This window comes from Coccomyxa subellipsoidea (genome assembly GCF_000258705.1).
Source record: "Coccomyxa subellipsoidea C-169, whole genome shotgun sequence".
Lineage (NCBI taxonomy): Eukaryota > Viridiplantae > Chlorophyta > Trebouxiophyceae > Coccomyxaceae > Coccomyxa > Coccomyxa subellipsoidea.
In genome coordinates this window covers 746,309-774,048 of record NW_005178032.1, presented here as the reverse complement: position 1 = coordinate 774,048, position 27,740 = coordinate 746,309, and the positions used below count along the sequence as shown (strand labels likewise).

The 27,740-nt window shown below is 52.7% G+C and overlaps 7 protein-coding genes across 7 annotated transcripts; 5 read left to right on the top strand and 2 right to left on the bottom strand.

Moving 5' to 3' along the window:
* Positions 1-231: 231 nt before the first annotated feature.
* COCSUDRAFT_17246 (histone H3) lies at positions 232-914 on the top strand (the record flags this gene model as incomplete). The annotated part of the gene is made up of 2 exons (XM_005646348.1): positions 232-353; positions 626-914. The coding sequence occupies 2 exons, from the start codon at positions 232-234 to the stop codon at positions 912-914; spliced, it is 411 nt and encodes a 136-aa protein (XP_005646405.1).
* A 456-nt stretch (positions 915-1,370) lies between these two features.
* COCSUDRAFT_29832 (hypothetical protein) lies at positions 1,371-2,991 on the top strand (the record flags this gene model as incomplete). The annotated part of the gene is made up of 3 exons (XM_005646347.1): positions 1,371-1,588; positions 1,740-1,834; positions 2,086-2,991. A coding segment is annotated over exon 3 (900 nt), but the record flags the coding sequence as incomplete, so codon positions are not given.
* A 1,500-nt stretch (positions 2,992-4,491) lies between these two features.
* On the top strand, positions 4,492-6,572 carry COCSUDRAFT_53875 (hypothetical protein). Its single transcript, XM_005646346.1, has 4 exons — positions 4,492-4,642; positions 4,769-4,858; positions 5,004-5,069; positions 5,281-6,572. Exons 1-4 carry the CDS (start codon positions 4,496-4,498, stop codon positions 6,238-6,240), a joined length of 1,263 nt encoding a protein of 420 aa, XP_005646403.1. The 5' UTR covers positions 4,492-4,495; the 3' UTR covers positions 6,241-6,572.
* A 755-nt stretch (positions 6,573-7,327) lies between these two features.
* On the bottom strand, positions 7,328-12,257 carry COCSUDRAFT_47965 (hypothetical protein; the record flags this gene model as incomplete). The annotated part of the gene is made up of 8 exons (XM_005646345.1): positions 7,328-7,843; positions 8,113-8,206; positions 8,650-9,712; positions 10,084-10,230; positions 10,381-11,370; positions 11,501-11,555; positions 11,682-11,776; positions 11,903-12,257. The coding sequence occupies 6 exons, from the start codon at positions 12,255-12,257 to the stop codon at positions 9,276-9,278; spliced, it is 2,079 nt and encodes a 692-aa protein (XP_005646402.1). The 3' UTR covers positions 7,328-7,843; positions 8,113-8,206; positions 8,650-9,275.
* Positions 12,258-13,412: 1,155 nt separating this feature from the next.
* COCSUDRAFT_47964 (hypothetical protein) lies at positions 13,413-21,361 on the bottom strand (the record flags this gene model as incomplete). Its single annotated transcript, XM_005646344.1, has 16 exons — positions 13,413-14,709; positions 15,113-15,229; positions 15,621-15,856; positions 16,139-16,281; positions 16,690-16,843; positions 17,152-17,309; positions 17,755-17,972; positions 18,267-18,441; positions 18,753-18,865; positions 19,220-19,327; positions 19,672-19,731; positions 20,014-20,112; positions 20,480-20,542; positions 20,707-20,781; positions 21,085-21,139; positions 21,291-21,361. The coding sequence occupies 16 exons, from the start codon at positions 21,359-21,361 to the stop codon at positions 14,497-14,499; spliced, it is 2,058 nt and encodes a 685-aa protein (XP_005646401.1). The 3' UTR covers positions 13,413-14,496.
* A 698-nt stretch (positions 21,362-22,059) lies between these two features.
* On the top strand, positions 22,060-22,964 carry COCSUDRAFT_16944 (hypothetical protein; the record flags this gene model as incomplete). The annotated part of the gene is made up of 4 exons (XM_005646343.1): positions 22,060-22,090; positions 22,321-22,392; positions 22,495-22,645; positions 22,844-22,964. The coding sequence occupies 4 exons, from the start codon at positions 22,060-22,062 to the stop codon at positions 22,962-22,964; spliced, it is 375 nt and encodes a 124-aa protein (XP_005646400.1).
* A 2,070-nt stretch (positions 22,965-25,034) lies between these two features.
* COCSUDRAFT_42889 (hypothetical protein) lies at positions 25,035-27,478 on the top strand (the record flags this gene model as incomplete). The annotated part of the gene is made up of 8 exons (XM_005646342.1): positions 25,035-25,043; positions 25,074-25,187; positions 25,439-25,557; positions 25,681-25,799; positions 26,049-26,206; positions 26,480-26,596; positions 26,828-27,012; positions 27,286-27,478. 8 exons carry the CDS (start codon positions 25,035-25,037, stop codon positions 27,476-27,478), a joined length of 1,014 nt encoding a protein of 337 aa, XP_005646399.1.
* Between the last annotated feature and the right edge of the window lie 262 nt (positions 27,479-27,740).

The following is a 27,740-nucleotide window of genomic DNA, read 5'->3' as shown; positions in this document are numbered from 1 at the left end:
CATGTGCATCTTTGGACTCTGATTGGCTGGTGCCTCTTTCAGCCAATAAGAGGCCAGTAATGTCATCAGCCGAATGGCGGTCCGGAAACTTTGATTTTTCAATGGCATTTCCCTATCACCTCACAGGCTTCAGCTCAAAAGGCAACAGTTTCCTGTTTTTAAGCAAAAGCTATTTTCTCCTCTCCAGCACATCAGACAAGCCTGTTGTATTCCTGAGAACCAGCAGTTGCAATGGCTCGCACGAAGCAGACCGCCCGCAAGTCTACCGGAGGAAAGGCGCCCCGCAAGCAGCTGGCCACCAAGGCAGCTCGCAAGTCTGCACCCGCCACCGGAGGCGTGAAGAAGCCCCACAGGTGTGCTTTATTATCTGCTCGTTGTTCTTCATCGCAGGCTCCCGGGACATTGTTTAGACTGCCTTTGTATGGCGATGGGCTTGACTGATGTCAAAATTGTTTCCTGCAAGCTGCTTTGGGCTTTGCACTGCTCAAATATGGTCAACAATAATTGTCCACGAAGTTCTTCCTGCCTCTAGCCTTGCAAATTACATTTGATAACCATGGGCAATCGTTGGCTATCTTTGAATGATGTGAGCTGTGATGTTAACAACCACGATTACTGCTTGCAGATACCGCCCTGGTACCGTGGCCCTGCGTGAGATCCGCAAGTACCAGAAGAGCACGGAGCTGCTGATCCGCAAGCTGCCCTTCCAGCGCCTGGTGCGTGAGATTGCCCAGGACTTCAAGACCGACCTGCGCTTCCAGAGCAGCGCAGTGCTGGCCTTGCAGGAGGCTGCTGAGGCCTACCTGGTGGGTCTGTTCGAAGACACCAACCTGGCTGCCATCCACGCTAAGCGCGTGACCATCATGCCCAAGGACATCCAGCTGGCCCGCCGCATCCGTGGCGAGCGCGCCTAAGCCCTGTGCCCTGCTGCACATCGGCTGAACCCTGAAGCTTACCACAAACCGGTGTTATTTTAACACCACCCAACACTTGGAAAAGCCAGCTGTATCTCCTTTCGCAACAATGTTCATATGATACTTGCCCTTTTTAAGGATTCAGAGCACATGAACTTTGCAAGAGACTGTGGACACCTTGTTGCATCAGCCAGACCTGTGGGCTCCCTCAGAACTAATTTCGCAATGCTTGCATGTACTGCACCATAGGTCGTGCAACTATCATATGCACCAGTCCGGCAAAGGAATCGATAGATGGCGCCATAAGTGAATTTGCATCCTACTCTGTCGGGCAAAATCCACTACTTTGGTGGACATGCACTCCACTACATTAGTGGATTTGGCTCTCTTTCTGAGCACGCCCCTTCGGGGCGTGCAATAACAAAAGCAATGCTGCACATCCTTCAGATTTACCTACAACAATCTCAGCATTGCATAGTACCTCCGTCAAGCTAATTATTTCGGTCAAGCCTGTATCTATAGGATCGTGCGCTACTCGTTTCTGCGAAGACAGCAATGCCATTTGCCAGGTTACCGTTGCAAAGTAGGATTTGAAAGGGGGGTGGGACGGCCGCAAATGTTTATGGGAGTAATTTAAACGAATTCTTGAAGTCTTCTGTCGCTGGCCATGTGAGGTTCGCACTTTTGCCGGTTTTTTGGCATCCCCATCCTTGACTTGTTTGGACTCAGCTAATCGAATGTCACGACCATCGACGTGCATGTCTACTTCTTTCGTAGTGACTGCATGCCCTGCCAAGCCAATTCCTTGAAATGAAATGCGTGCAGGCAACACAGAGCGTTCACCTGAATTGAGCACTGATGCACCGGACAGACACTGAAGTCGTCTACAATCTAAACCAACATCAAGTTCAATTGTTCTGGTGAGCGTTACGATCCCTCTGCTGCTGTGAGTAGCCGTGGGTGTCTGCCCTGACCTGGCTTTGCTTGGAATGCCAATCTGATGAGGAGCATCTGGAGAGGACTGTGCACCCCAAAGAGTAGCAAGTAGCCCAGGTGCTTGTAAGGATAGTTGTATCACTTGTACTAGAAGGCATGCTGCTGATGTACTTCTCATTCCTTTAATGTCCTGGTGGATCACTTGCAGAAACCGTTGTGTGATGACTTCATGCAGGACGAATGGTCAGGAACAAGAGGTGGAGGGTCAGTGTCAAGGTGATACCATCAGCCGACACTCCTGCTCTGCTGCAGCCAGGCCGCAGATTTGGGAGGAACCTAGGCAGCACTGTGGCAACATCTGCACCGAGGGGACCCCGGAGGCCGGCCAGCGCCCTTCCATCCTGGCGGATCCCTGCAAGAAACACAGCTCAGCAGGAAGAACAGCAGGATGGCTTTGCAGATGGAGATGGAGAAGCCGCTGCTGCCTATTATCAGCCTCCGCCCTCACGCCGGCGTCTGCGGAAACAGGCAGCTCAAGAGGATAATAGACGGCTGCACCAAGCATGGGATGCGTGCTTTGATGACAATGTATTCAGGAACACATGTTTCCAAGCTGGTCAGCCTGCACGCCAAGCAGCACTGAAGCAGCAGCTGCAGGCAGAGTTTTTGACAGCTGCCAGAGCAGCCCTGCCCGCTTGCAGTCCATGCAGTCAGGCTGGGAGGGTGGGATCAGTGTGGGAGCAGGTGGAGACGATCAGCAGGCTTGTGTATGTCTCGATCAGCGGCAGGACAGAGGTCAGCCCCCCAGCATTCAGGTGTGGCGGGTGCAGTGCCGCCTTCACAGTCGATCCTGTGAGCATGGGATGCTTTCCTGCAACGCCACAGAGGCCGCTGGTTTACTACTCTGGAGCGCTCATGTTGCAGACGCATGAGCTCAGCCTCGCCAGCCCAACCTCAATGGTCGCCTGGACTAGCGCCCTGGAGGAGGTGCACGTCAGGAACGGCTGTGTGCCGTACGGGCAACTGAGTGGCCTGCCCAAAAATATCTGGAGGAACCTCCCAGTGGCGGTCAGACAGTGGCGCAGAATGGACATCGCCACACATGACCTCAACAGGCTTGGCGTGCAGCCCATCTGTTCGGAGGCAGGGCTCAGCGGTGACTCAGACTTGCAGCTCGGCCAGCCGCCGCCGCCCCAGGAGAACACTCAGAGGGAAGCAGCAGCGTCGTCATCGCCACCAGAAATGGAAGCAGGCAGCCTCGCGGCTCAAACTGGCAGAGATGCAGCTGAGGTGGGCCCGGCGACCCAGGAATCTCTGGACAGTCGTGCCTCCGGGGGCCCCACTGTGCAGTGTCCTTGCTGCTTTCGCACTTGCGTGGCAGCCATTGCTGACGCCTGCCTGGGACTCACGCAGCTCAGGGCGGCGGGCAAAGCCTCTGATTTCCTGCAGCCGAAGCTGCCCTATAGCCCCTTCATTGCTGATGAAGAGGTGAAGGCCTTGCTCGCTCAACGGAAGGCCTTGGACCCGGCGGCGCTGGAGCGGCCGGTCTGCTCTCAGTTCGTTGCTGCCACGCCAACCGCCTCAGACACGCAGCTGCGCCTATATGTGCAAGTGAGTCTCCTCGCATTTTTCTGGGATCTTGTTGCGCTTACTGATGTTGGCATGCATCTCATATATCCATGATTTTTTTCTCTTTTTTTCCTGGCCCCGGCTGGCAAGGGTAATACTTGGCAGCACCCTAGCGTGCCTTGCTTCAGGTGGTAAAAATACTGAATACCATGCCCACGGTTGATTGGGTCTTGCTTGGATCTGGCGAGTTCAACAAGGGGTAGGGTTATGGCAGCCTTAAATTGCAGCTCTGCAGGATGTACCTTGCTTGGCAGGAAAGCGTGTAACAAGAAGATGTGCTGGTGCTTTGGAGCCGGTCTGACACTCCCGCATGTGCTTGTGCGTAGGGCGTGGCAGCAGCAGTTTGCCGCCACGGGTATGTTCTCGTGGCGGCAAACCTGTTCACACCGGAGTGCTTTGTTTACTACGAGTTGCTCCTGCAGCGTCTGCTGAAGGAGTTCAAGCCTGAGGAGGGCAAGGATCTGAAGTACTTCTTCATTGACATTGCTTGCCAGTTTGACCCATATTGGCGAAGGTATAATCTTTCGTCCATCATGCCTGGCGTTTACGTCAAGATGTGCCCTGTACAATTATTGCATGGAACAATTTCACTCCTAGTGTCTAGTACTAGTCATGCTATGAGTGTGTGGATTCGTCGGAGTGCACAGCAGCGTCCCCTTTGAATGGTGATGTGTTGTGCTGGCAGGATGGTTCAAGGAAACGTGGAGGGTATGCCTGGCCTGGCAGTGGGGCCGTGGCATGTGAAGGCTCACATTCCGGCATGCCAAGAAAAGTATGGCGCCCGCCGCATGCTAGCGGCAGGAAACTCCTTTGGTGACAACATTGAACAGGCTTGGGCACATTACAGGAAATTTGCACACATCTTGAAGCGCATGGCGACTGCCACGCGGGAGGACTACATGACGGACCTGGTGAGTTCTCCTTTCATATGATGCAAGCTCTTGTAGCCTTGCTCGATGTTGCAGTTTGTAACCCTGTAGGTGCGAGAAGTGACAATGTTGGTCCATGTGCAGGCGATGGCTTGGCAGCGAAAAAAGGAGCGCAGGTTGCCCAAGCAGCTGCTTGAGTGGCATAGGAGGGCTGCTCGACTGCTGGCACAACTGCGGCAGTCCACGGGGGCCCTCAAGCAGGAGATTGCCCAAATCAAAGCCCCCGAGTTGCAGGTAAAATGCACCCCTCCTAGTTGCTGCACCTGTCTCTACTGATTCTCTGGGGAGATGCCATCTTGATATATCCTGCAGTCTGCAATGCTTTGCATGCTCGCTTATTGGCTGATGAATCAGGTGCAGGGTGGCGGTGGCTCAGGAGGCGTCCCATCACCGGCAGGCCAGGATCCTCTCCAAGGCGGCGCTGGTGCAGGCGCAAGTGACGAAGCAGAGGTGTGTTGGTCCTTTTTGAAGGCTCTTCTCTAGCATGGAATAAGTATCAATGGGTATGCTAGTGAGAAGGAGGTGCTCAGAGGACTCAGAGTAAAGAGCTGCCTCAGAAGAAAGTATGCAAGCAGATTGTTTGTTTTGCACGCAGGGGTCTGCCCGGGAGCAGCGGCAGACATCGTCTGAGGGGGCATCAACAAGCGCGCCCACCATCCCGGTGCTGCTCCACTCTGCACCTTCAGTTGGCTGTACTGGTGCTTGTTCATATGACATGATAGGACATTTGACATGTGACTTATGACATGACAGGACAAGACATGACAGGATGTGCATACTGGTGGAGTTTTTGTAAAGAGCAAATGGGATGCACACCTTTGGAAGATACATAAAGATGCATGAATCACTGATGTCAGGATTCTTACTCGCAGGCCCGTCTTACATGGGAGCACCACTACCAAGGCTGCTTGGAGGAGTTGTACGCGCTGGGTGGCAGTGTGACTCTCGCAGCTGAGGGGCAGCAATCGCTCTCCGAGCAAATGCGGCATGAGCACCGCCGAGTCCTTGAGGGCAAGCTGGCAGCGTGGGAGCGCAGGCACCGGGTACAGCTGCGGTGGGTGGAGGCAGACCGGTTGTACCAGGAGATAGGGGGTCAGCGGAAGAGGTTCATGATTCAGCAGCTACATGCTTCCATTGCAGCCAGGTTCGTGGATTACTACGCCCTACAGAGACAGCTGGAGACAGCGGCATATCGTGAGCGCACTAGCCTGAAGCGGTTGCGGCGCCAGATGGAAGCCATCGTGTCCAAAGTCAGCGATGACATCCTTCAGCTGCGGCGCTGGCATGCCGCCCCTGGGGACTATCAGGGAGCGCAGTATGACTGCCAGCGCTTGACCGCCCCTGGCTTGCTCGCGGTAGACACATTGCCGTGGCAGCGACAATCTGCTCAGGCAGGGTTGCTGGCTAGGAAACTGGCCGCGCTGGCGGAGCAGCAGGAGCGCTTGAAGCGGTGCTCCGAAGAGATGACCATCGTGCGGCGTGAGGCCAGGGATATGGTAGTGTTTTATGAGCACTACGCCCAGCAAGTGCAGCAAGCCGCTGGGAGGGGAGAGCGCCGCCTGCCCAGCGCCCGACAAGTTCCCCATGCGGCGGAGCTGGGGGAGGCGGGTGTGCATGCAGCCCTTGAAGCTTTCCAGCTCGGGCAGCAGGTGGTGCTCCTCTCCAAGCTTGAACAGTATCAGCACTTGGGCGGCATGGCAGGCAATGCTGTGGAAGCGCTGCACGCCGACCTCACAAACCTGGACAGCGGCACCAGCTCCGACTCGGACTGGCAGGATGCGCGGTCCGATGCCTCCTCAGACAGCAGCGGCGGCGATGATGAGGACACATAAATATTGGCACATTTGAAAATTTGGCAATGAGCATCTCGCCTTGTCTGCCAATTTTGATGTTCTCGATGCTGTTTCAAACTTTGAAAGTCAGTAGCTTCTATATAGAGTACAGTAATCTTCTATAGAGTACAGTAATCTGATTGTTCTACAATTCATCAGATCCTTTTTGGGAAGGGAGTGCGCTGTGGAATCATCTGCCAATTGGCTCAAAAATCTCAAGATCTCTTAGCAGCTTGTTCTCTCCACACACTTAAAGCAAATAATTAACACAGAGTGCCAGCTTCTTATGTTGTTAATGTAAATATGCATTGCTGTTAAAAATTATCAGTTGTTCAAGCGAAAGGCAGCCTATTGAAACTTCCTGCAACTCTTGCAATTCATGTAGCTCTGAGCAGTGCCTCTCTCTATCTCATATAAGTGTCAAAATGTGATCAATGCCTGTCGTGAATGGAGGTGTCCCTGTCATGTTTTTAAAACTTTGATGAAGGTCCACCAAATTAAATTCGTTGAATTTTATTTTTGGCAGCATATCATAATATTATGATAAAATTATACGGCTAATACTACAAATTAATATTAGTATTAATACTTAAAATTTGTATATATGTACAGGTGTCCACGTTGTTAATAGTTAATAGCATGTTGACTGCCAGCAGCCAAAAAATGAACAGTATGAACCTTGACAAGAATTGCTACTTAGAAAGATTGCCTGCCAGGTTGTGAAGCTTCCTTAGTTAGAGGAAGGCCATGACCCACTGCCCACCATTAATGACAATAAAGACCTTCAGTCTTCAAAAGATTTGTATTGGTTCTAAGAAGATATGTCTGTCATAATGTGATTTTTTGATGACTCTTGGAGAGGTCATGTCAACAGTCGGCAACATGCGCCCATATGGCATGCATGTGACTCTGGACCAGATCCTCAAGGTGTAATTATAGTAAATATCTGGTTAGCTACCTATAGGCTGAGCATGTTGCAGTACCGTCATTGGCTTCACTTTCTACCAAAACCTGGGGGGACTTTAGTGTCCATGCAAGCCTGTGAGTGATCATTCTCATGTCGACAGCTTGTTTGGACCATCCAAATAAATGACCATGATATTAAAATATTTATCAGAAGCCAATTAGCCCTTCAGCTTCAATTAATGTTTAACGAGTCACCCATTGCATGGACTTTATCTCCACATTGTGAATTCGAGTTTCAAGCCTTAATATTTGCAGTGGCTTTAATTCTGCTTTGCAAGAATTATCAGATAAAAAAGAATAATGCATATATTTGACCAATTGGAGCAACAAGGCTTGAAGCCTTGCGAGCCGAGCTTGTTCAATATAATTAAATATAAAATAAATGAATGCAACAATAATATCAATCTGATCTATTGACAACAATATTACACTGTAGAGGCGCCTTCTAGTTATAATTGAGTGATTGCTTTTTAAGAGTACACTGAGGGCAATGGTGTGGCAAATAACTAGTGGGTACCCACTATTCACTTGCTACCAACACCGGTGTTGGGTAGCCATTGTGGCAACTTGCAATTGCCTGAAACGTTGATGCACATGTGTACGTGCCCACTGGCCACGGGCATGGCATGGGTTGCACCTGCAGCACAAGACATGCGTTGCTCATGAGCACATCTCGAGATGCTTGATGCTTTAAAGAAATTTCTCTCAGGTTATAATGTTCGACGGTGGTCCCACTGGAATCTCTTAATGGGTAGCCTTACGCCATTTATACTAGTACTGACCCGATGGCATCATTATGATCATCAGCATGATGCTTAAGGCTCCAAGGCTTTGGCCCGCGGCTTCAACCCGATTTCTACAGCACTTCTACACTTGGATCATACTCTTGCTTTCCTGAGATCTCACCTGTACATGACCAGTGCCCAGTGAATGAGGGCGGTGTGTGCATGCATGGCTCCCGCCTTCAAGGAAGTTCAGTGGTTGAAGATTACTAGGTTTCCTGCACACACAGCCGTGGTGCTTGAAGGAATTTCGAAAACCACACTCTTCGAGAAGGCATTTCAGGGTTTCGTTTGAGCAAGATTACAAAGGTGGCAGGTCCTATGTTCAGAGGTGTGCTGCCCCAACCCTGGACTGCAAAAGCCTCTTCATAGCGTGCGATACCTACAGGGCCGGTCAAGAGACTCTTTCACAAGAATACCATCAATAATCAATATTGAAAGAGTCTAAATATTGACGCTGAGTGCGTGCTGCACGGACAGCACGTCCTCAACCCTGGCGATCTCAGATGGCTGCTCGATGTAAAGAGATGTGCCCATCAAGGAGGGGCACCCACGCTGTGCAGCAAATTGACACCCCAATTCTGTCGCTTGTGGCACATTTGATTGATACACATCGCGTGCGTGTACCATAGCGTGGGTGCCGGCAAGATAAGGGCATCACCTTTGCGCCATCTGATGTGACATGCCGTGTGTCTTTATGCAGCGACCAAGAAGTGCGATGATGCTGAGAAGAATCTTGTAGCAATTCTTCCACGTTCAACATTCTATGTGAGTGGATTTCGACACCGACATCGTAGAGAAACAGCAAGAACGAGCCAGGCTGCTCAATGACAGATGGGGTTAATAATATTATAAGATAGGCTCAGGGGATTTATTTTCTTGCCCTCCACCGCCACTACCTTGTGGCGGTCAGCAGCAGTGCTCTGTCTTCAAGCAGAAGTGCTCCATCCCACTGGCCACTTCAGATTCGAAGGTTGAGCATGTGAGGCAACCGGGAGCAGAATTACCTTACAGATTGTTACATGCATGATATCTGGTTACCGTCATGATTGTTGCGCACATGTGCAGAGAGGGACAAGTGAGTGACTAATATTAGTTGCGTAGAGCGCATGGATGTGCAACGCCTTGTAGTGAGGCAGACTTGGTCACAACCTACTACAGTCCTCATTGCAATATCAAATTTAGGACATAAAAAAAATTGATGCTACATTTGCGTCATGCTCACACGCCAATTCTGACTAAGCTTGAAACTGACTTAGCTTGAAAGTGCAAAGATCACATTGCAAGTCACTCTCCAGCCGCCGGTGGGCGCCTCAGAAAGCGAAGGCACCTCTCGGGAACTGCCACCATCTGATTGCCCCCAATTGCTTCCAAGGGTGTTCTGCCTGCTCTGACTTCATCTGTGTCGCTCAACCATGCCTTCTGGTGTCCAGCCCCAGTTGCGTCTGTGATGGTGAGCCCGCAAATAACACCAAACCCCTCAAGCTCAGCACCGTGGAACCGTGTGCCAGGCCCAATATGCACCACCTCTGCCGTCCCCACTATCCTCCTGTCATCTGTTAGGACATAGACTGTGTCATCTGGCAGAATCTGCACGTCACTGTGCGCGCTCGAATGGCCTCTGGCTTGCGGCGAGGGGTTCAGCTGACATGCCAGCCCTGCGATGACACCCATTGCAGCTTCCATGTTGATCCCAGGGGAGGAAACTTCCAGGGACGGTCGACCTGCGCGCACCAACACACAGCTGCTTACAATCCGCGATTATTACCGCATTCAAGCAATATCTTCCCTAGTGTCTTGCTAGGATGTCAAGCTCAAATTTATTCCTGTTGTTAGTATTACCCAGATGACCCTTAGGTGCGGCACTCTACCACATCATATGTAGCAGGGTGCGTGAGTGACAGGCATGACTCAGGCAAAGGGGCAAGCACAGCATGTGGAGCAGGGTGCGTGAAAGACAGGCATGGCTCAGGCAAAGGGGCAAGCAGACACTTCAGCATTGAGAGACAAGACATGAACAAATCAACTACACCAGCGTATGAGAGCAGTCAGTTGACAAGTTCACAGGAATGACAGAGCAGGATTTTGTACATGCCTGCTGGGCCATCTGCAGAGCGGTAGGAGGAAGCTGGCTCCTCATCGGCAGCGAGCTCCAGAGCAGGATCAAAGAAGACCATGGCGCCAGACAGCGGTGACTGCTCCAAGGCTGACTGCGACTGCTCCGCTGCCGTAGCACTCCCACCTAGACAACACATGCCTGTCGTCAGCTTATTGCTGACAATTACCTGTCGATAAACCTTCGGGGTATGATTCGCATGGCATTATAACTTAGAAACTCACTGTGAGTGGAATCATATAAGCCAGGACAAAGAGAGCCATGATGGCTCCTCACCTTCTCCGGCGCGCGCCGCATTCTGCTCCTCAGCCAGCAACATTGCCAGCGCCACACCAGTTGCAGCCTCTTCGACGTTCATGGGCGAGCTCCCGGCAGCGCCTCCGAGAGCCACCTTCAGCCGTTTTGGATGACAGAGGGCCGCTGCAATGTGCCGGTAGTCGATCACCAGCACAGCCATTTTGGCCGGCGATGCGGCATGCCCCTGCATGCTCAGCCGCACGTTGGGGACTGGCACAGGCTGCGGCGACTCATCTGCCAGCAAGCAGCCGTGCAACGGCGACTGGCTCGCACAAGCTGTGGGCTGCGGCGGCACTTCGCTGGCCTCAGGCAGGACACCCTCTGCCTGCCCTTCTGGCTCTGCTGGGTCACTGTGCTGCTGCGCTGGCTGGTCATCCGCATCTGACTCAGAGAAGAGGTTCCCAACCTCGTCTTCGTCGCCCTCAGTGGGGGGACCCCAAAACTCTGCGGCTCTGGCGGTTGGGCGCCTGAGCCTGCCTCGGCTGCCCCTTCTGGGCCGATTGCTGCCACGCGCCCCGCCTGTGCCGCGGCGGCCACGCTTCCTGCCCCGACCCCGCCCATGCCCTTCCTGCACGCCCCCACCGGTGGCTGCCTCTCCTGCACCCCGTCCCTCCACATCTGCGCGTGCCCCACCGCCTTCCCCTGCCACCGCTGCCTCGGGCTCCCCCTGGCTATCTGTCTGCACGCGCGCCTCGAGGAACCATATCTCCATATGCAGCTGGGTGCCATCGCTGCCTGGCTGCACAGCGCGCACCAAACCAACAGGAGCCTTGGCAGCACGACCCAACTGGGACAAGTTGCGTGCTGGGAACTCCCCGTCGCGGTGCAGCGTGCTTGTGACGGCCCAGAGAGCGACACCAATCGAGGGAGTGCTCTCCCCCAACTGCGGCAGGTAGTGGCACTTGTCGAAGGTCCAGAGCAACTCGTCAATCTGCTTGAGTTTGACCACGGGCAGGCCGCTGCTCACTCCTGCAAACATGTGAGCGCCTCAATTGACTGGCTATCATTCCCTTCCATCAAATCTGCAGAAGTTAAAGCCTTCTCGGGTGTGCAACAGTCACCAGGTGATCAGAGCTTCCAGCTGAGAGCGCCCACTCACCCTTGTTAACAATGGACTTGGCCGCTTCCATCTGAAGCTGTGACTTCTTCGGCGCCTGTAACAACAATAACTTACAATCAGTGTGTTCAGCCAAACTCGCTTTCACTGCACCAGCAGCTTGACAGATGAGAGGCGTTCACAAAGCACATGCAAACATAAGGATCCTCAACAAGATGCCCACCTTCTGCCTTGCTGGTCTTTGCCGTGCCGGTTGGGCTGCGGCCTCAACAGCGGCTGTGATCTCTTCAACCGCCGCCGCACTCGGCTCCAGTCCACCTGCATGACAGCATCCATTAGCTGCCAGCGCATAAGATGTCCAGAGGAAATGGTGAGGACATGTTATTAATTTGCCAGGCATAAGATGTGTAGGCGCTGATCGTTACAGCCATCATGGATAGCTACCTTCTGGATGCTCAAATCTAAGCAGCCCTTCCACCCTGGCGAGCAGCGCGCTTCTGGTGAAGATCACTGGCCGCTGGCCTCTGTCAAGCAGGAACCGCTTCAGCTCTGCAACGGTGGATGAGGCCTTGAGGCTGAACGCAAGCCACCGTTGGACGATGTCCTGCTCGGCTCCCTGAGCGCTGAGCTGCCTGCGGCTGATCCCTGGCTGTGGCGCTTGCGAAGGTCCTGCAGCTTCTGCCTCTGGGGCTGCGGGACCCTGCATGCCGCCTGCTGCAGCTGTGGCGCCCCTCTGCGCCTGTCCTTGGGCTGTCTGGCCTGCCTGAAGTCCACTGGCCTGGAGATACGAGGCTGCCATCACTGTCCTGTTCAGGTTGGGCACTGCTGCCAGCAATCTGCTGGCGCTCTTGCTGAAGCTGACTTTCTGATTGAGGTGTCTCGTTGCAAAGATGGCGGTCGAAGTCGTCCCATTGTCTTCGAGGCGAGCCTGCTGACCACCAATGATGCCTCGAATCTTGCTTGATCGCCTATCGGCTCTCTTCCTCTCCAAGTCGCCGGTCTCTGCCTCTGAACGCAACGCAAAAGTCAGAGTTAGTTACTCTGTGTCAAGGTCATGGGGAGATTCAAAACATAGGTGTTCCCAACCTTCAAAGATGGAGTGCTTATTGAGACCTACCAATCACTCCTTGATGCATGATAAAATTCAACTTATCCTCATTGAGATCCTTGCCCCTGGTTTGGGCTGCAATGACGCAGTCCTCACAGCATTTGTGGGTAATATTTCTGAGCTCTGGATACTTTTCGCTCTCAATCTTCCCGCGAATAGAATAGTAGCCATTAGCTCTGGACAATGCTGAAGGTTCATCTCGGCCAAGGCAGCTCTGATGGAAATATCTGACCCCTGAGTCCACGGCATTGCAACGTTGCAATGGCACCCTTGCCTCTTGTTTGAAGACCCAGTCGGCAACAGCGTCGTGGCCGTATTCGTCCTTTGTCAGACCTTCTGAATAGAATCTGATAATATAATCACAACCTACACAGCGAGTCAAGCGTTCTGAACTTGCGCAGTTCGGATGAAGCTTCTCCTTGTCACTGCCACACTTGTAACACGGGATCCTAGCAATAATAAGTGACATGCTCGGTACAGAAACACATCACTGATCATTCTCCATGCTTACTGACGAAAGGCCTAATTTTTATTACCAAAATGGCATGCTATGGAATGTGTTACCAGGTGGCATGGCCCCTGATTGCCAATAATCCACCACATTAGTAGCGTTTACATCCACTAAAGTAGTGGATTTTGATTACTCGGGTGCCCTGGAATTTGATATGTATGTAGGTATGTGCACACATGCAAGCGAAAATACTTCAATAAATACATGGTACGGGACACATTGACACGTAGTGAATGCCATGTGTGGGACTGGCCAATATAAATAGGACAGATTGCCATTGAGGCACCTTCACGGAGCAGTTTCCCTTCAACACAAGCAAATCAACGTGGATTCTTCCAATAAATTAGGATTTTACACATTCTACGAATATTTCTCTTGATTGTGAATCACCAGCCAACTCTAGATCTTGATCTACAAGTGCGCATTGGAACGCAGAAACAACAGAGGAACTAGGCAGAGTGCAATCACATGGATTTCATCTTTGCTGCCTAGACAGACACCACAGCCTTCACCTCGACAACAAATGCAAGTGCCTTCAACTAGAGCTCTCTGAGGGGTGCTACAGCATGACAGTACCTGCAAAGACTCATGAGTTTAAGAGAATTTGCATGAAACAACTCGTTGCTCTGTTAGCCGCAAACAAAGCTGGTTGCTATGCTACACGGTTGACAGACATGCACAGTTTCCTAAAACCAAACCTGAACAGCAGGACCCCGGAGAGGAGTCAATGAGAAAAATTATCAACCACGACATTGCAATATTTTCCCTCAATGCAGTTCCCTCAGGGAACGTCCCTGGGGGATGTTTCACCCAGGAAGAGCCTGGGAAACCCAAGGGAGTAAGCAAAAAATTAGTTTGTCACTGTCTTGCAGTCTTGAGCTAATGGCTGGTTGCTTAGGTGCAGTGCAGCCAAAAAGCAGTGCGACCAAAAATGCGGGTCGAAAGCATGTCAAACCAAGTTCTGCATCTAGGTTGGTCTTTGCTGCTCCATTGCCCTCAGTCGATTGACCACAAACTTCCCACAAGGCTTTGCCTCTGCCCTCAGATGCCGCTGCAATACCACAGCCCCTGTAGCTCAAGCATCATCCTGTCGCTGACTCAAGCAAACAGCTCGGCTAGACTCAGGTCATTCTCCACCTTTCAACCTCTTCATCATTCCCCGCTCATTCAACAGACCTCCCCAGCGCAAGGTTTGTGCTTATATTCCGCCCAGACCTACGCTGGTAAACTGGTGAGCCGGATGAGGAAAACAGCCCCACCGAACCGGCACTGTCCTATTATTCCTGCAAGGCATTTGAGACATTGCAGGAAGATGGTTTGCATGCCAGAGCTGCGCAGTCAGAGAGCAGGATGGCGGCCGAAGGAGCCAAGGCTGCACCAAGGATGATATCTATTTCACCGTGGTACATACTTCCGACCTCACAAGGCGCGCTGGAGGCCGAAGGGGTCTGAGCGCAGGGAGGTGGGGTCGGGGAGGGGATCGGTGGGAGCGGGGGGCGCCGGCGGGGGGCCCGTCTTGCTCTGCATCTGCTGCACAAAGTCCACAATGGAGATTATGAGGATGGCCGACAGCGCCAAAACCACCACCCCTGCCAGGCCCAGCGGACCAAAGCGGTCGTCTATGTGGCCCACCTGCGCAGCATGACGAATGCATCTGAGATTAGTCATGCTAGGGGGTGCACGCAAAGGTTGCATGCTTGACATCAGTCATGCTGTTGCAATGCACAAAGTTCTTGCGGAATCCGTCACAGGAGTCAATCACACTGGTGGGTGTGCATGCGAGCTCCTGGGGAGCTCATCCGGCGTCCTGCAGCTTCACTTGGCAGGACAGGTCCATACAGCGTGGACAACTATGTTTATGTTGGGCCACTTGTTCTCTTAGGCAGCCACCCACGCACAAGGAAGCGGCCATGCAGAGGGTTGGCAGCACTGACAGCACAAAGCGCATCGCCACTAATTGCCACTGACACTGTCTCAGTACTGCAGTGGTGATAACCAATGATGTGGGCATGTGGGCAAGGCAGGCTGCGCGCACCTGCTTCTTGGAGATGGCTCGCGCGCGCCAGATGAAGACAGTGAGCGCGTAGGCGCACATCAGCACGGCCACCGGCAGCAGTATCAACGCTATGGTTTCCACAAGGTAGTCCGTCGCCTGCACGGTAGCAATGCAAGACATTACTGCCTAAATTAAGAATCTTTTACACACTATTTTGAGCATGCTGCTTCCGTGCATCACCATCACACCCACCAGTCCATCATGATCACGAATACCAGCAGTATGCTGCACTCTAACATTCAGTAACTATATACTCAGACACCGTCCCCGGCTGGCGGGGGGGCGGTATTGCATACAGAACACCATGCCCACGGTCGATTGGGTCTTGCTTGGATCTGGCGAGTCCAACAAGGGGAAGGGTTTTTCACTGCAGCTTGTCTGCATACGCACCTTGCCTTCTGGCAGGATAAGCGTGGTGCTTTAAGAATGATAATAATCATAATCCTTAGACACAGGTGCAGGGGCCGCCAGGTGAGACGCGACTGACCTGGGCCTTGTGCTTGGAGGAGTCTGCGACGCCGACAAAGCCGAGCAGGGCGGCGGCGATGGAGCCGATGGTGACGGCCATGTGGAGCCAGGAGAGGAAGGTGCGCTCGTTGGCGAAGAAGGTCTTCGGCTCGATGCGCATCGGCGTTGTTCGCGCCATGACCGGAGGCTCCTTGGCCTTGCGGCTGTTGAAGTACCAGTCGAAGAATCCCTTCTTCTCCTTCTTTCGCCCAAAGCCTGCGCGCACCACAAGTTCTCTTTAGAGGACAATGGCCTCTGCTACATGCAGGGTAGATTCCATGGACAAGAATCCTGAAGACTGGCCCTCAAGGCCATGTCGAAGCCCTTCAAAACCACGTACCCCAGCTCCCAGAAATCTTGACCAGTGCTGCATATACAGAAGCATAACATAGTACAGATCAGAGAGCAGAAGAGCAGAAGCCTCCCCATCAAAGACACAGCGTGCATGGAGGCATGCGACTTCATCTAAATTAAAGCAAATGAGGCACGTGCGCGCACCGACGGCGTCGCGCGGTGGCAGGAGTTGGAGCGTGGGCTGGTCGCCCAGCAGCGGGTGCTGCAGCTCGTCCACCTCGTTCCCCGTGCGCCGCCGCGGCTTCGGCGGCACCCCCGCGGCAGCCGCCGGCGCCGACGCTCCCGGCCTGCCGGCACAAACGCAACCCTCAATCGTTTGCCATAACACCGTCACGCTGCCTTTCTGCAGACTGCTCCTGAATCACGTTTGCCTCTCGCAGAGCCCCTTGAATTGCGCCATGTAGGAAGCGCACAAGCGCTCAATTGATCACCCCGAATACACTCATGACGGTTGGCAAGCACAATACACTGCAGGAAGAGTCCATGTGCCCAGTGTTGAGGGGATGCTTGCACCGCAGCCAGATGCTTCCCTTCACAGCATGACCCGCTGATGCTCGTTGTGCAACCAAGTTGTCGCATTGCAGAGAGGATGAATCCCTTCACAGCATGACCCACTGAGGCATTGTGTCTGTATCATGAAACTATCAAAGGGCGGAGGGGACACTCACACAGACTGGGCGGGCTGCGGTGCGGACTGGAGCATGGAGGGGCGGACGGATTCGTCGTCCACCCAGTAGGGCACCGCCTGCACCAGCTCTGGCAGCAGCGTCGCCGTGCCGTGGATGAACTTGCTGAACTTGTGCACCTGCTCAAATACACGCACAGAACCCCACTTCAGAGCTGGGACACCTGTCTGCGTGCTCTGCCATGCGCATTGAAGCATGCAGTCTTGTTGAGAGCTTGTTTAGCCTGTATTTGGGATTCCGAGCAAGTACGCATGCAGAAGTCATGCAGTCGGCCCCCACTCAATTAGCGCCACACAACACTGTAGGCTCCACCGCACAAATGCAAAGCTGCCTGCAGATTGTCTTGCAGGAGTTTCACTCATTTTGTTCTCTCGTTTAAGGCAGTCTTGCATGCTTCAGGCATACTGAAATCTCTCACAATTCATGCCTGCTTGCAGTTGAGGGCTGCACACCACAGAATAAAACACAAACAAGGGCGCGCCTCGGTGAGGTAGCCGGAGTCGAGGAGGTCCTGGACCCACTCGGGCGCGGTCTGGCCCTCGGGCAGGCTCAGCTTCACCTCCAGCACGCCGTGGGGGAAACGCGTCACCTCCGTCCGCGGCACCGGCAGCGTCGGGTCACGGTACCACCTGCGCGCATCAGTTGTTCAGCCCAATCAGGTGCTGCAGCCAGATCAGGCAATGATGCTCCAGCAGAGAACAGACGGTGATGGGGAGGTGCTGTGAGGCAAGGAAGACCTTGTTGTAGGCCTGCAGGTCCACAATCAGCACAGAAAGCAGGAGGCTCCTTCCAGCCAGCAGCACAAGGGCATGGCAAGACAGGGCAAGCATTTTTAGCAGGTGGTGACTGTCGGCATTGCAAAAACAAGGTCCCACAGATCGATTGCATCTTTCCCAACATGGTGAGCAAACTCTCCCAGAAAGCTCCTTGCAATGCCTATCAATGGAGCATGCGCATGCGAGAGGATCTTGCGGAGTTAGTGCACACGATGCCTGAAGCCACAGATGGTCTGCGGAGCTCAAGCAGCAGAACCGATTCAACATTTTAAATGCAAGGGATAAAAACAGGACAGACCTGCCGGCGACGGTGCAGGTGGGGCCGTCGTCGGGGTTCTCCTTGATCATGGTGAGGTTGGTGTCGAGGGAGATGCGCACGGTGGAGTCAAAGGGGATCTGGAAGGCCGTGCGCAGGTACTGCGTGCGGATCATTGGCCGCAGCTGTTTCGTGTCGATCTGCTGTTGGATCTCGCCAAACAGCTTGCTGAACTTTGCGATCTCGCCCTCTGACTTGCCCTGCGCGCATGCATGCATGCACCCTTCAGCCGCTGCCGACTTGGAAGCTACGTGCAGGTTTCCAACAATTTGCTCCTTGATCCTGTGTAAATACGAGACACGCCTGACTCTGAGGCAGGCATCTGTGCGTTTGCCTACCACTTGACAACAGTCTACTTTGAGCAAGCACAGTCCTAATGCACGCACAGTAAGGACAGCACCTTTAAGGTCATTTTCTCTCACTGGCCTACAGGATCATCAGCAGATGGGGTAGAGAGAGTGCATGCAAGACTGGCAACAGTAAGCCCTGCGTACCTTGGCCTGCAGGTCGCGCACGGCCTTGTCGAGGGTGTACTCGCCCTCCAGGAAGGGCACCATCTTCTCCTCCGGCAGAGTGAAGCGCTCCTTCACGCTTTCCTCGCCCTTCCAGCTCTCCCGGTGCGTCTTGCGCTCAACGAAACACGTCGTCGGGTCGCCGTCGCCGTACCACCTGCGCCCACATATGCACCCTCAAATGCATGTAGGAAGGGGCAGGCGATGTATACTTAGTAATGATGCAGACAAGAAAGATAATCACACAATCCACACGTACACACCGTTGTGCCTATTCACTAGTCATTTTGACACAGATTTCCAGACATCTTGTTATGGACATCCGGAGTGTGCTTTCATAAAGGCACTGTACTGACCAACCTTGTTACAATCATGCATACAGCCACCATTCCACGCAGCACAGTACAGCATGGAGCGCTTACGCAGGATCGAAAATGGATGTGTGCAAAGTTTTGTTGGGGGCTGCACCTGATGCGGATGGCAATGGCGTTGGGGCGCTTATCGAGGCGTCCGTGGTAGAGCTCCATGCTGCTGTTGTCCAGGTACACGCTGTTGATCAGCTGCGAGTCGCTCTGGTCCTCCTGCACAACCAGCACCCAACACTCGCACAATCATTCAACATCAATTTGCCTGACTTAAGCTCCGCGAGTGTAGATCCACCAAAACGCCGGGAAATTTGACGTGGGACACAAAGTGCCGTGTTGAAGGAGTGTGATTTAGCACATCTGTTGCCCTGAGAATATTTGGCTTGTGGCAGCAGTCATCAAGCTTGATGGCAGCAGGATGAGGGACGTAGTGATGCTTGGTATTTTTTCAGGGCATGCTGGCTGAAAGGAGTGATCAGAGGCAGCAGAGGGGTGAGCCCACTGCAATGGGCTATCATGCAACCTCATTCAGAAGGGGGATGAAAAGCGATGGGAGGAAGGGGCGCGCACCGAGCCCTCGTTGTACTGGAAAACTGGAAGGTGCTGCAGGATGTGGTGCTTCACAGCGGACACATCAGTCATGCGCACCCAGTACTTAGTTGTGGAGCGCACAAAGCCCTGCAGGCAGTGATTCAATGATATTAGGAATTCAATTTATTTTCAGGATGTAATTATGAGGAAATAGTGGAAGGGATTTGGAAGGTTTGAGTCAAAGCCAATGTGGCTTCAAAGCTATCTAGGACCCAATTGTATCAAGCCACAAAAGTGGTCAAAGACAAGATATGGTGCTTTGGGGGACTATCCAGCTCAAAGAGGGCAGTATGTGGCTTCCAAGCGGACATCCCAAGGTCGCCAAGTGGCCACTATACTGCCCCCAGTTGACTTGAAGCCACAGTGATCTTTTAAAGGCCAATAAAGGAGAACCCTGCCTGCGAGCTGTCCTCGTTCTTGACGCCGCTGACGTCCCCACGCAGCTGGCTGTAGATATTGCTCAGCTGCACCAGCAGGTCCGAGTAGTTGCCCTGCAGCACAAGAGAGGAGCCTCAGGACTCTTGTCATTTGCCCAAAGTAGCTCTCACGTGGGCTCCAGGCCATGCCAGTGGAACAAATGTTTCATTTTTCATTCTGCTGGCCGTGTATGAACCCTCCACATAAATATGCCGTCTGGTTCCAGGGTGGCAGTGTATGCAATTGGCTGCCAAATGACATGCAGGCTGCGGTGAGAGGATGGGATCAAGTGATAAATGGTCAGACTCTAAGCAAATCTCAAGAGGGTAGAGCGTGGGCTGAGGGGGCTCGCGCACCTGCACCCAGGGCTGGTGGTGGAGGTGGGCCACATAGAACTGCTGGCAGGGCGCGTGCGGTAGCACCTTGTCATGCTTCTTCAGGATTTTGTGGAAGCCCTGAGCCAGCATTACCTTTTTTATGGCTCAAAGCAACACATAAATCATAGGCATTAGGTGATAGGCAGTGATGGTGAAGTGATCCGGGCACATGGCAACAGTCAGTGGCATTCAATGGCGATTTTGGGTGCAGGGCACATGGCAATGTGATTGCCAGGGGCAGTGATCGATAGTCAATGATGATGTAGGGGCTAGGGCACATAGCAATTTGATAGTGCGCAAGCAACGCCACTGCTCAGCGCAGATGATACAGCCAACGGGCATCGTCACCCAATGTGGCACTTGTTCAAGACACTGTCACCGCACCAGTCGTTTGTCAAGGGGATTCTGTGAGAATTATGTCGAAGAATTGCCAGGTGGCGCGCACCAGGTAGTTGAGGTTCACATACTTCTCCAGCGCCAGGAACTCATCACCAATCTCCTTGGCCTCCTACATGAAGAATTTTCTCTGTAAATTACTATGGAGAAGACAGAAGTAGGGCAACCTCGAAGGCGAGAACGAGAGACTAACATGGTAAACGCTGTGCAGCCAGGGCATGGGAAAGCTCAAACCTGCGTGAGAGACGAGTTCTGGGAATCCTTGGCGTCGCGCACTTGGTCGCGCAGGGCCTTTAGGCGCTTCTTCAGAGAGGACACCTGGGCCTGGGTGAATTTGTTGATCTTTGTCACCTGTGACACATCCACAAGCACATGTCAGCTGGGCCGCCACATGCGTTATTCCATGCACGTGCCAATGGCTTTTGTGACGGGTCCTACGTGAAGAACATGCAACGATTCCTTCCCATCATAAGCGCCTCCAAGATCATTTGAATATAATCACTGTCACGTCAGCAGCATGTTAAGACTTGAAGTCGGAAGAGCCAAAGGAGTGCGCGCCTGATTTTCAAGCTTCTCAAAGAAGCGCTCGTCTGCAGGCTTCTGACCACGAGGGCGTGTGACAGTCAGACTGGTAGTGCGGGGTGAGAAGGCCACAGTGCCCTGCTGCTCCATCTCCTGCTGGGCCTCTTTGATGAGGTCCTTGAGGCCCCTGCATGTGCAACATGCACGTGTGATTTCTTTAGATGTAACTGGTGAGGTGATGATCCATCCTGGCATAGAGTGACACAGTGGAGTAGGTCATAGGGCAATTGGACAAGTGTCCAACATGGCTGACGCAGTGAGAATGTGCTGTTACGCACTTGTAATCCAGATAGTGCGGTCTCCATTCGCTCCTCTGCTTCTGGTCCAGGTACTCGCCAAAACGCACCATGGCTGCAGCTTCCAAAGCTTTTCAACAGCGAATCTGCTACCTGGACGACATTGGAAAACCAGATCAAAGCTTATTGCGAAAAAATGGTTGAGATCAGCCTCAATATGAACAAAGGCTGTTCTTCTCAGGCATTCGATCTGATAACCCTAATCCTGCCAACGAGACTTAGGCAGATTCATGCAGTGAGCTGCGATTGAGTAATCACAAGATTCTTCTGAGTCATGTAATTTGCCCCTTGAGTGCCCTTTGCGCGCTGAACCCCTGCAAAGGAGCCGATCGCACCTGACCAAGTTCGTGCACTGCCTCTCAATTTGAAAAAGCGCCGATCTGGTGCGCTACGATGCTGCAATGCTGGAATTTAGTCTCTTAGGTGTCTTGTGTGACCTCAGCGATGCCGCCTCTGCCCAAAAGAGTCCAATCCACATCTCCAGCTGCTGCAGGGTTTCAATAAAAAAGAGCATATTCAAAAAAAGATTCCATTCATCTCAGGAGTCCAGCCCTGCGTGATGGCTCATCTCTGCTAGCAAAGCTATTGTAGATCATAAAGACTCGATCTGGCACAAGGTCAAACTCCATAGCTCATATCGCGGTCGGTCCCTGCTGAGAAAGACTGAAAACGCACCGGATCACTAGGCAACTTCCACAATTCTGAAGGCAAGCCGTCTAGAACGGCCATATTCAGCATGTCTGCTCCAGTTATGAGGAGAACAGAGGCCAAGGCGTTTTTCGGTGAGCTCATTCATTTGTTAATCTTGGACAAGTCAGTCACCTGAGAGCTAGGTGTGACTTATAGGGTTAGTGCGAAAGTACATGTCGCACAATACAACCTGAAAGTATCGATCTAGTACACATCCCAGCAAGCCAGATATCCTTGCCACTTGTCCTGGTTCTCATGCACAGGCTCTGCACCACTTTTCACGATCTCAAGATCAGCATCTGAATTTTGCTTTGTCCTGCAGCCAATGAGCGTACCTTCCTTCATTGGATGAACATGTCTGTCACTATAGGGAGCATATCAGCAGCACTGCTCGGTAAGTGACCCGATCGATTGGAAGTTTGTTTCATCAAGCCTATCTGCAGTGTATGAATGGACCACCTGAATGGTGCCGAGTTTGCCCATTTGCCAAGTACAGGTGTGTCTGCTCATGCACACAAGAACTGGGGGTCGGACTATGAGGGGCATGCGATTTTTGTGAGGAGCATTTCACTCGTGCTCATGGTGCTCTCTATCTTCATGGCTTGTTATGCCGCATGGAGCTTCAACAAGAGAGGAGAGATGCTCCAGTGAGGCCCCCTGACCTCCTTTTCACTCTTCAACACAGTGTCGTTATTGGCTGCAAGCCGGAGCAAAGATCAATGTGCACGTTGCCTTTCAGACAATCCGGAAGTCCTGTAAATGCGCGCCATCGCGCCTATATTTGTGTACTGTAGCCGGAGCCGGCAGGCATGCAAGCTGATCATTGCCCTGCTGCTTGCCCGCAGAGCAAAGATGGACGGTCCCTATGACAGCCGCATGCTCCCTGTGCTACTGGCAGTCATATTGATGGTGGCGCTCCTCATAGTCTTCAGCGGAGCTGTTGCAGAGACAGCAGGCTGGACCTGACAGCATCACAGATACCTTGACACACCTGACGCCAGAATTATGCCGGATTCTTTACCGCCCAAATCAGGGCACATCAGCGGTGCAGCTTGTTGAAGAGCGTGGCGCGTTGGGCACAGGGAGCGGTTGAGAAGGGATCGGGCCCAGATGTTCGTAGTTGCTTAATTTTAGAATTAGCCTGAGGGAACCGGGTCATGCACTTACTCTTAATCAATAAGAGGCTGAGATGTCTTTCTTGGCGCAGACAAGCCGGTCTCTATGTTGCTCCTTGGCATCTGGGCCCCAAGTTGCAGTTGTCTGGCAGAGCAATTTGACTTTGAGAGATTTTGTCTGTGTGCTCTAGCTCAGTATTTTTTTGTCCATCTGGTTTGGTGTTTCTCTGCTCTCCCTTAGCAACCAGCTTGCAAGCCAATTGGCCTACGTCAGCAAAGTATGACAGGGATGCTGGTCTGGTAGACTCCTGCAGTGCATGGTATGAGCACAGGTTGCGCAGTTGGACATGTGGTCTTCAGCTAGCCTATGCGACAGTTTGAACTGCCTGCCCTGTGCAGCACTTTCTTGTTGCAGCCCTGAGGATAGGCAAGCTGGCCTGAAGCAGATGGCCTGAGTAGCCTGGCATTGGATCAGTGCAGACTGTTTGAATGCAGCAGTTGTTTGCTGTTAACTGGCCATCTTGCACCGAATGCCAATGAGTCGTCACTGATGGCATGATGAAGGTCTCAGACTAGGCTAGAAGTTCCACTACTCATAATTGCCGCTTGCTGGCGTGTGCACTGACAAATGAGTGAACTACGCATTTGATCTTGAACAAGGTTGTGGAAGCTGTAAGCAATCAAAATCAAGAGGACTACTCCATTCTGCCATGGCCCTTTACCCAGGCAGCATCCGGAACCCTCAATTGATATCGATACCCTTCAAATTTGCATGTTGACATCAATGTTTCAATGTACGGTGCATTTGCTTCGGCATCCATGTGACAGTGACTTTGGGTACATGAAATTCGCAATCTTGATGTCAACATCGAAGTTTTAGCAGACTTCACCACTCCTAGGAGTGACACGAAACAGGTAAGATGCCCATGCATGACAAACCGTTCCTTGCAGACTTATGTCCCCCAGCCAGCACCCATAACGGCAATCGATACCCTGCAGTCTTATTCTCTTCCATACCGTCAATACTTGGCCTTGCAATTGGTTGTTCTCGTGAAGGCACCTTCTTTGAAAGCACACCATCGTAATATATACCAGAGCTTTTCAGTGCACGACCTCCTCTGTACGAGATGCCAAGTGCGTCTGGATTCTTGCAGGCATGACCGAATTTCAGTAGGTTATGGAGGAGAGGCGAGGGGCTCTGCGGAGCAGAGTGCCCAGCCAAGCGATCATGACGAGGCCACCAAACCCCAACAGGAGGCTGACCAGAGACTGGCAGCCTTTCATCCGGGCAATCGCCGTTTCTTGCGTCGTAGTGCTTCTGCTCACCACTGCGGCGCTGTTCTGCACCGTAGACGACTTCAGGGAAGGTAGTGCCATGACTTCTTCCAGCAGCACAGTACCACATTCCTCTAGTATGGTGCATAATGTGGAGGCCTCTCAAAACGAACCATGCTGCCAACAGCACTGAAAGTAGCAGAGTGATCTGCAGACAGACAGATCCAGTCACAAAGACACCGTTTGCTATGTTTTCAGTAGCGCCCAAGCCACAGACCAGCTGGACGCAGCCACAAGCTGGGTTGGCAGTGGCACCCTGGATGAGTCAGTCGCGGATCGTGGGGCGAATCACTCCCAGGGCCCTGCAGGAAGCTGATCCAAACCAGCACGCGTGGCGCAGCCCTGATGTGCACGAGCTGCAAGTCACTGATGACATGGCAGATGACCTGGCACGCATCACTCAGATGGTTGATGTGAGACCTTGAGCGCTCCCTTTGTGATCCAGATCTGCCATGCAGGACCTTGTCAACACAGCACTTGTCTTCCAAGCTCACCCCATGCCCCCACCAAATGTCACCCATTGTCGTTTAAGACACTACGACTTAGTGCATGTGAGGTGCAGCTGCCCAACAACAACAATTGAGAGATGGGAAGGGTGAGTGACCAGATGTGTTTTGTTGTCCAGGCACTCTCTGGGGATGAGCATCCAGTGCTGAACAGCGTCCGGCCGCCCGTCAGGAAGTTCTGCATGTATTCAGAGAGGAATTCTGGCAGCAACTGGGTGTCCAGCCTTATAGAGGTGAGCTGCTTGGAACTTGCCTCCATCATCTAAAGCATTGCATCCTACCATGCAAGAGCTACTTCAGACACATACAACAGCACGTTGGGGCCTGCTGTGTACCATCAGTGCAGTTTATGTTGAACACAAATACTTGATTGAGTTGGCACAAGGGGGCTGTGCAATGCATGTAGCAAGTCTGCCTCCAGGGATGATGCTTGTTGCCATATCTCAAATAGCACATGTGGGAATATCTTGACTGCTGCTTGCAGGCTAATTTCCACTTGGAGTATGACCCGTCAGAATGCCCCCACAAGCATGATTTGGGCATGAGCGTTCCCAATGAATTCTCCTTCCTTCCTGCAAATGTCCTCGTGGTGGCAGTGTTCAGGTGCAGAGGGCTCTCTGTCTTCTCCACCTCTTAAGCTGTTTATTTAGTCATTGGTACCTTGATACCCTTCTAGGCCTCAAGACCACTGAGCAGCTGTACTCACTTTCCTCAAATGTGGTGCAGGAACGCATTTGATTGGGCTGCATCAATGCACCGGCATCCGTGGCATGCTGCCAATCACTGTAACACATCATCATTTGGAGAGTTTCTTCTCCGGGGTTGGTCCCCCGGCAAGCTGGCAGGTGAATCACCACCCATTCTCCCCTCCTGAATTCAAGCAGCTAATGCCTATGCTTGAACACCTGCTTGGTATGGAGACTCCTGCCATGCTGTGACACATAAAGTCATGCTGCTCTTCTGATCAGTGGAATTATTGACACTACTGAATCTGAGATTAAGTAGCAGCTAGGCTTGTCCAGCAATTTCTCATCAGTCACATGTGTTTGTCTGGTGAGTGTGGCCTAGCAAAGTGTTGACCTTCATAATTGCAGGGCGGCCTAATCTGCTGCATGCAAAGCCATTCTGCCCGAAGTATGACACAAATCACAGCAGGATGCCCATGATCTATGAAAACATCGGCGGCCTCTATGCAGCCAACATTCTGGAGCTGCGCTCCTGGAAGGCTTCCAGGGCACTGGAAATCTGCCAGGTCAGTAAGCATGTGACACATAATGCATCATCAGCTGGAGATCCACCAGGAACCAGAAGCACTTGACAGCTTGGAGGGGTCTTTGAGAACATCGGGGGATGCTGTCCTTGAAATTCCGCCACGCAGGCTGCTCTCAAGACGTCAGAAGGGCAGAGATGGTGTCACAATGGTGACCTTGTGATAGATGTGCAAGTATGTATTGCTGTGTGGCAAGTCTAGGTTGCATGCAAGGGGCAAGACTGGAGTGAGGCAGAGTGCTGTGTTGCTGTGCAGACTCGCAAGCAGAGCGTCTGCGTGAGGCACGAGGACCTGATAGAGAACACCAACAGCTGGCTCACTGACTTCCAGGAGCAATTCAAGCTGGAGACCAAGCCGGGCTTTCCCATAGAGGTGCACTCATTCTTTAAGTGTTTCATTACTCCCCTGTGCATGACACCCCAAGTTCCCTGTCACAAAGACCTCACTCACAGCTGCAAGGTCAGTACCTCCTGTGCGACCTGCTTGGCGAATGGCATGCAGAGTCTCAAGCAGGGAGAGTGCACGCCATTTCAAACACTGTGAAGCATCAGAAGATGCGCGCTCGACTCATTGGTGCTTAATCCTAGTAAGTGCTGCCTACAGGTGGTGAGTTACAAGGGGGTGAAGGGGCGGGAGAAGTTCATCCCGCACTCAGAGTACAACACGATGCGCTTCGGCGATGCGCACTCGGCCTACTACAATGATGACACGATGAGGATTATGCGCATGCATCTGGACATGCCCCTGGAGACCTCCCTCGGCTACTTCTACACAGACATCTTCAGGAGGTGCGCACCACCCCGCTGGCCTGCCCCAAATTTTAGTGCTTATTCAGCAGATTTTCACAACAGAGAACACCAGCGAAAACGGATGCATTTGTTCCTGCCTTTACCGTACGTGCTTCCATTATCTGGGTTTTGCCCAGGAGGGAGGGTCAAGCCAACAGCAAAAACACCTGCCATTGGCAGTGCAAGTGTTGGGGTTCCGCTTTTGGGCACTGCATGTCACTTGTAACGGAGCGCCGTCACGGGCCCTGAAGATAATGGCATCCTGCCTTACAGGTGGCTGCCGGAAGATCCCGAGTTTGCGCACTTCAAGCTCCCAGAGGCTTTCCGGTCTGGCGGATCCTCGGCTGTCGTCGGTGAGATGGAAGAGGGGGACCCGCCACCAGACCTGCTGGCTGCAGCAACACATGAGGCCGTCGGCGGCGGCCGGAAGATGATGGAGCCGCTCGCGCAGCTGCCGGGCAGCTGACACGTACAGCTGCCGGGGAGCCGATGCTGACAGCGCGCAGCTGCCGGGCAGCTGATAGCGCGCAGCTACCGGGCAGCTGAAAGCGCCCTGCTCTTGTGCCATGCATCTCACACCATCTGAGTTGTGGAGTATGACCGCAGCTCGTGGTGCTTTGCATGCTCCAAGAAGCGCTGCTGGCAGCGCTTGCGACAAATTCTGCATATAGAGCGGCAGGCGCTCAGCATCTGTGAGAGGAGTTTTGGTGGGTAGGGTCGAGGAATTC

Bases quoted from the DNA above. Each gene is read 5' to 3' on its own strand.
- COCSUDRAFT_53875 (XM_005646346.1), top strand. From the start codon at position 4,496: ATGGCTTGGCAGCGAAAAAAGGAGCGCAGGTTGCCCAAGCAGCTGCTT. The intron at 4,643-4,768 runs GTAAAATGCACC...AATCAGGTGCAG, and splicing joins TCAAAGCCCCCGAGTTGCAG to GGTGGCGGTGGCTCAGGAGG. The intron at 5,070-5,280 runs GTGCTGCTCCAC...TCTTACTCGCAG, and splicing joins CAAGCGCGCCCACCATCCCG to GCCCGTCTTACATGGGAGCA.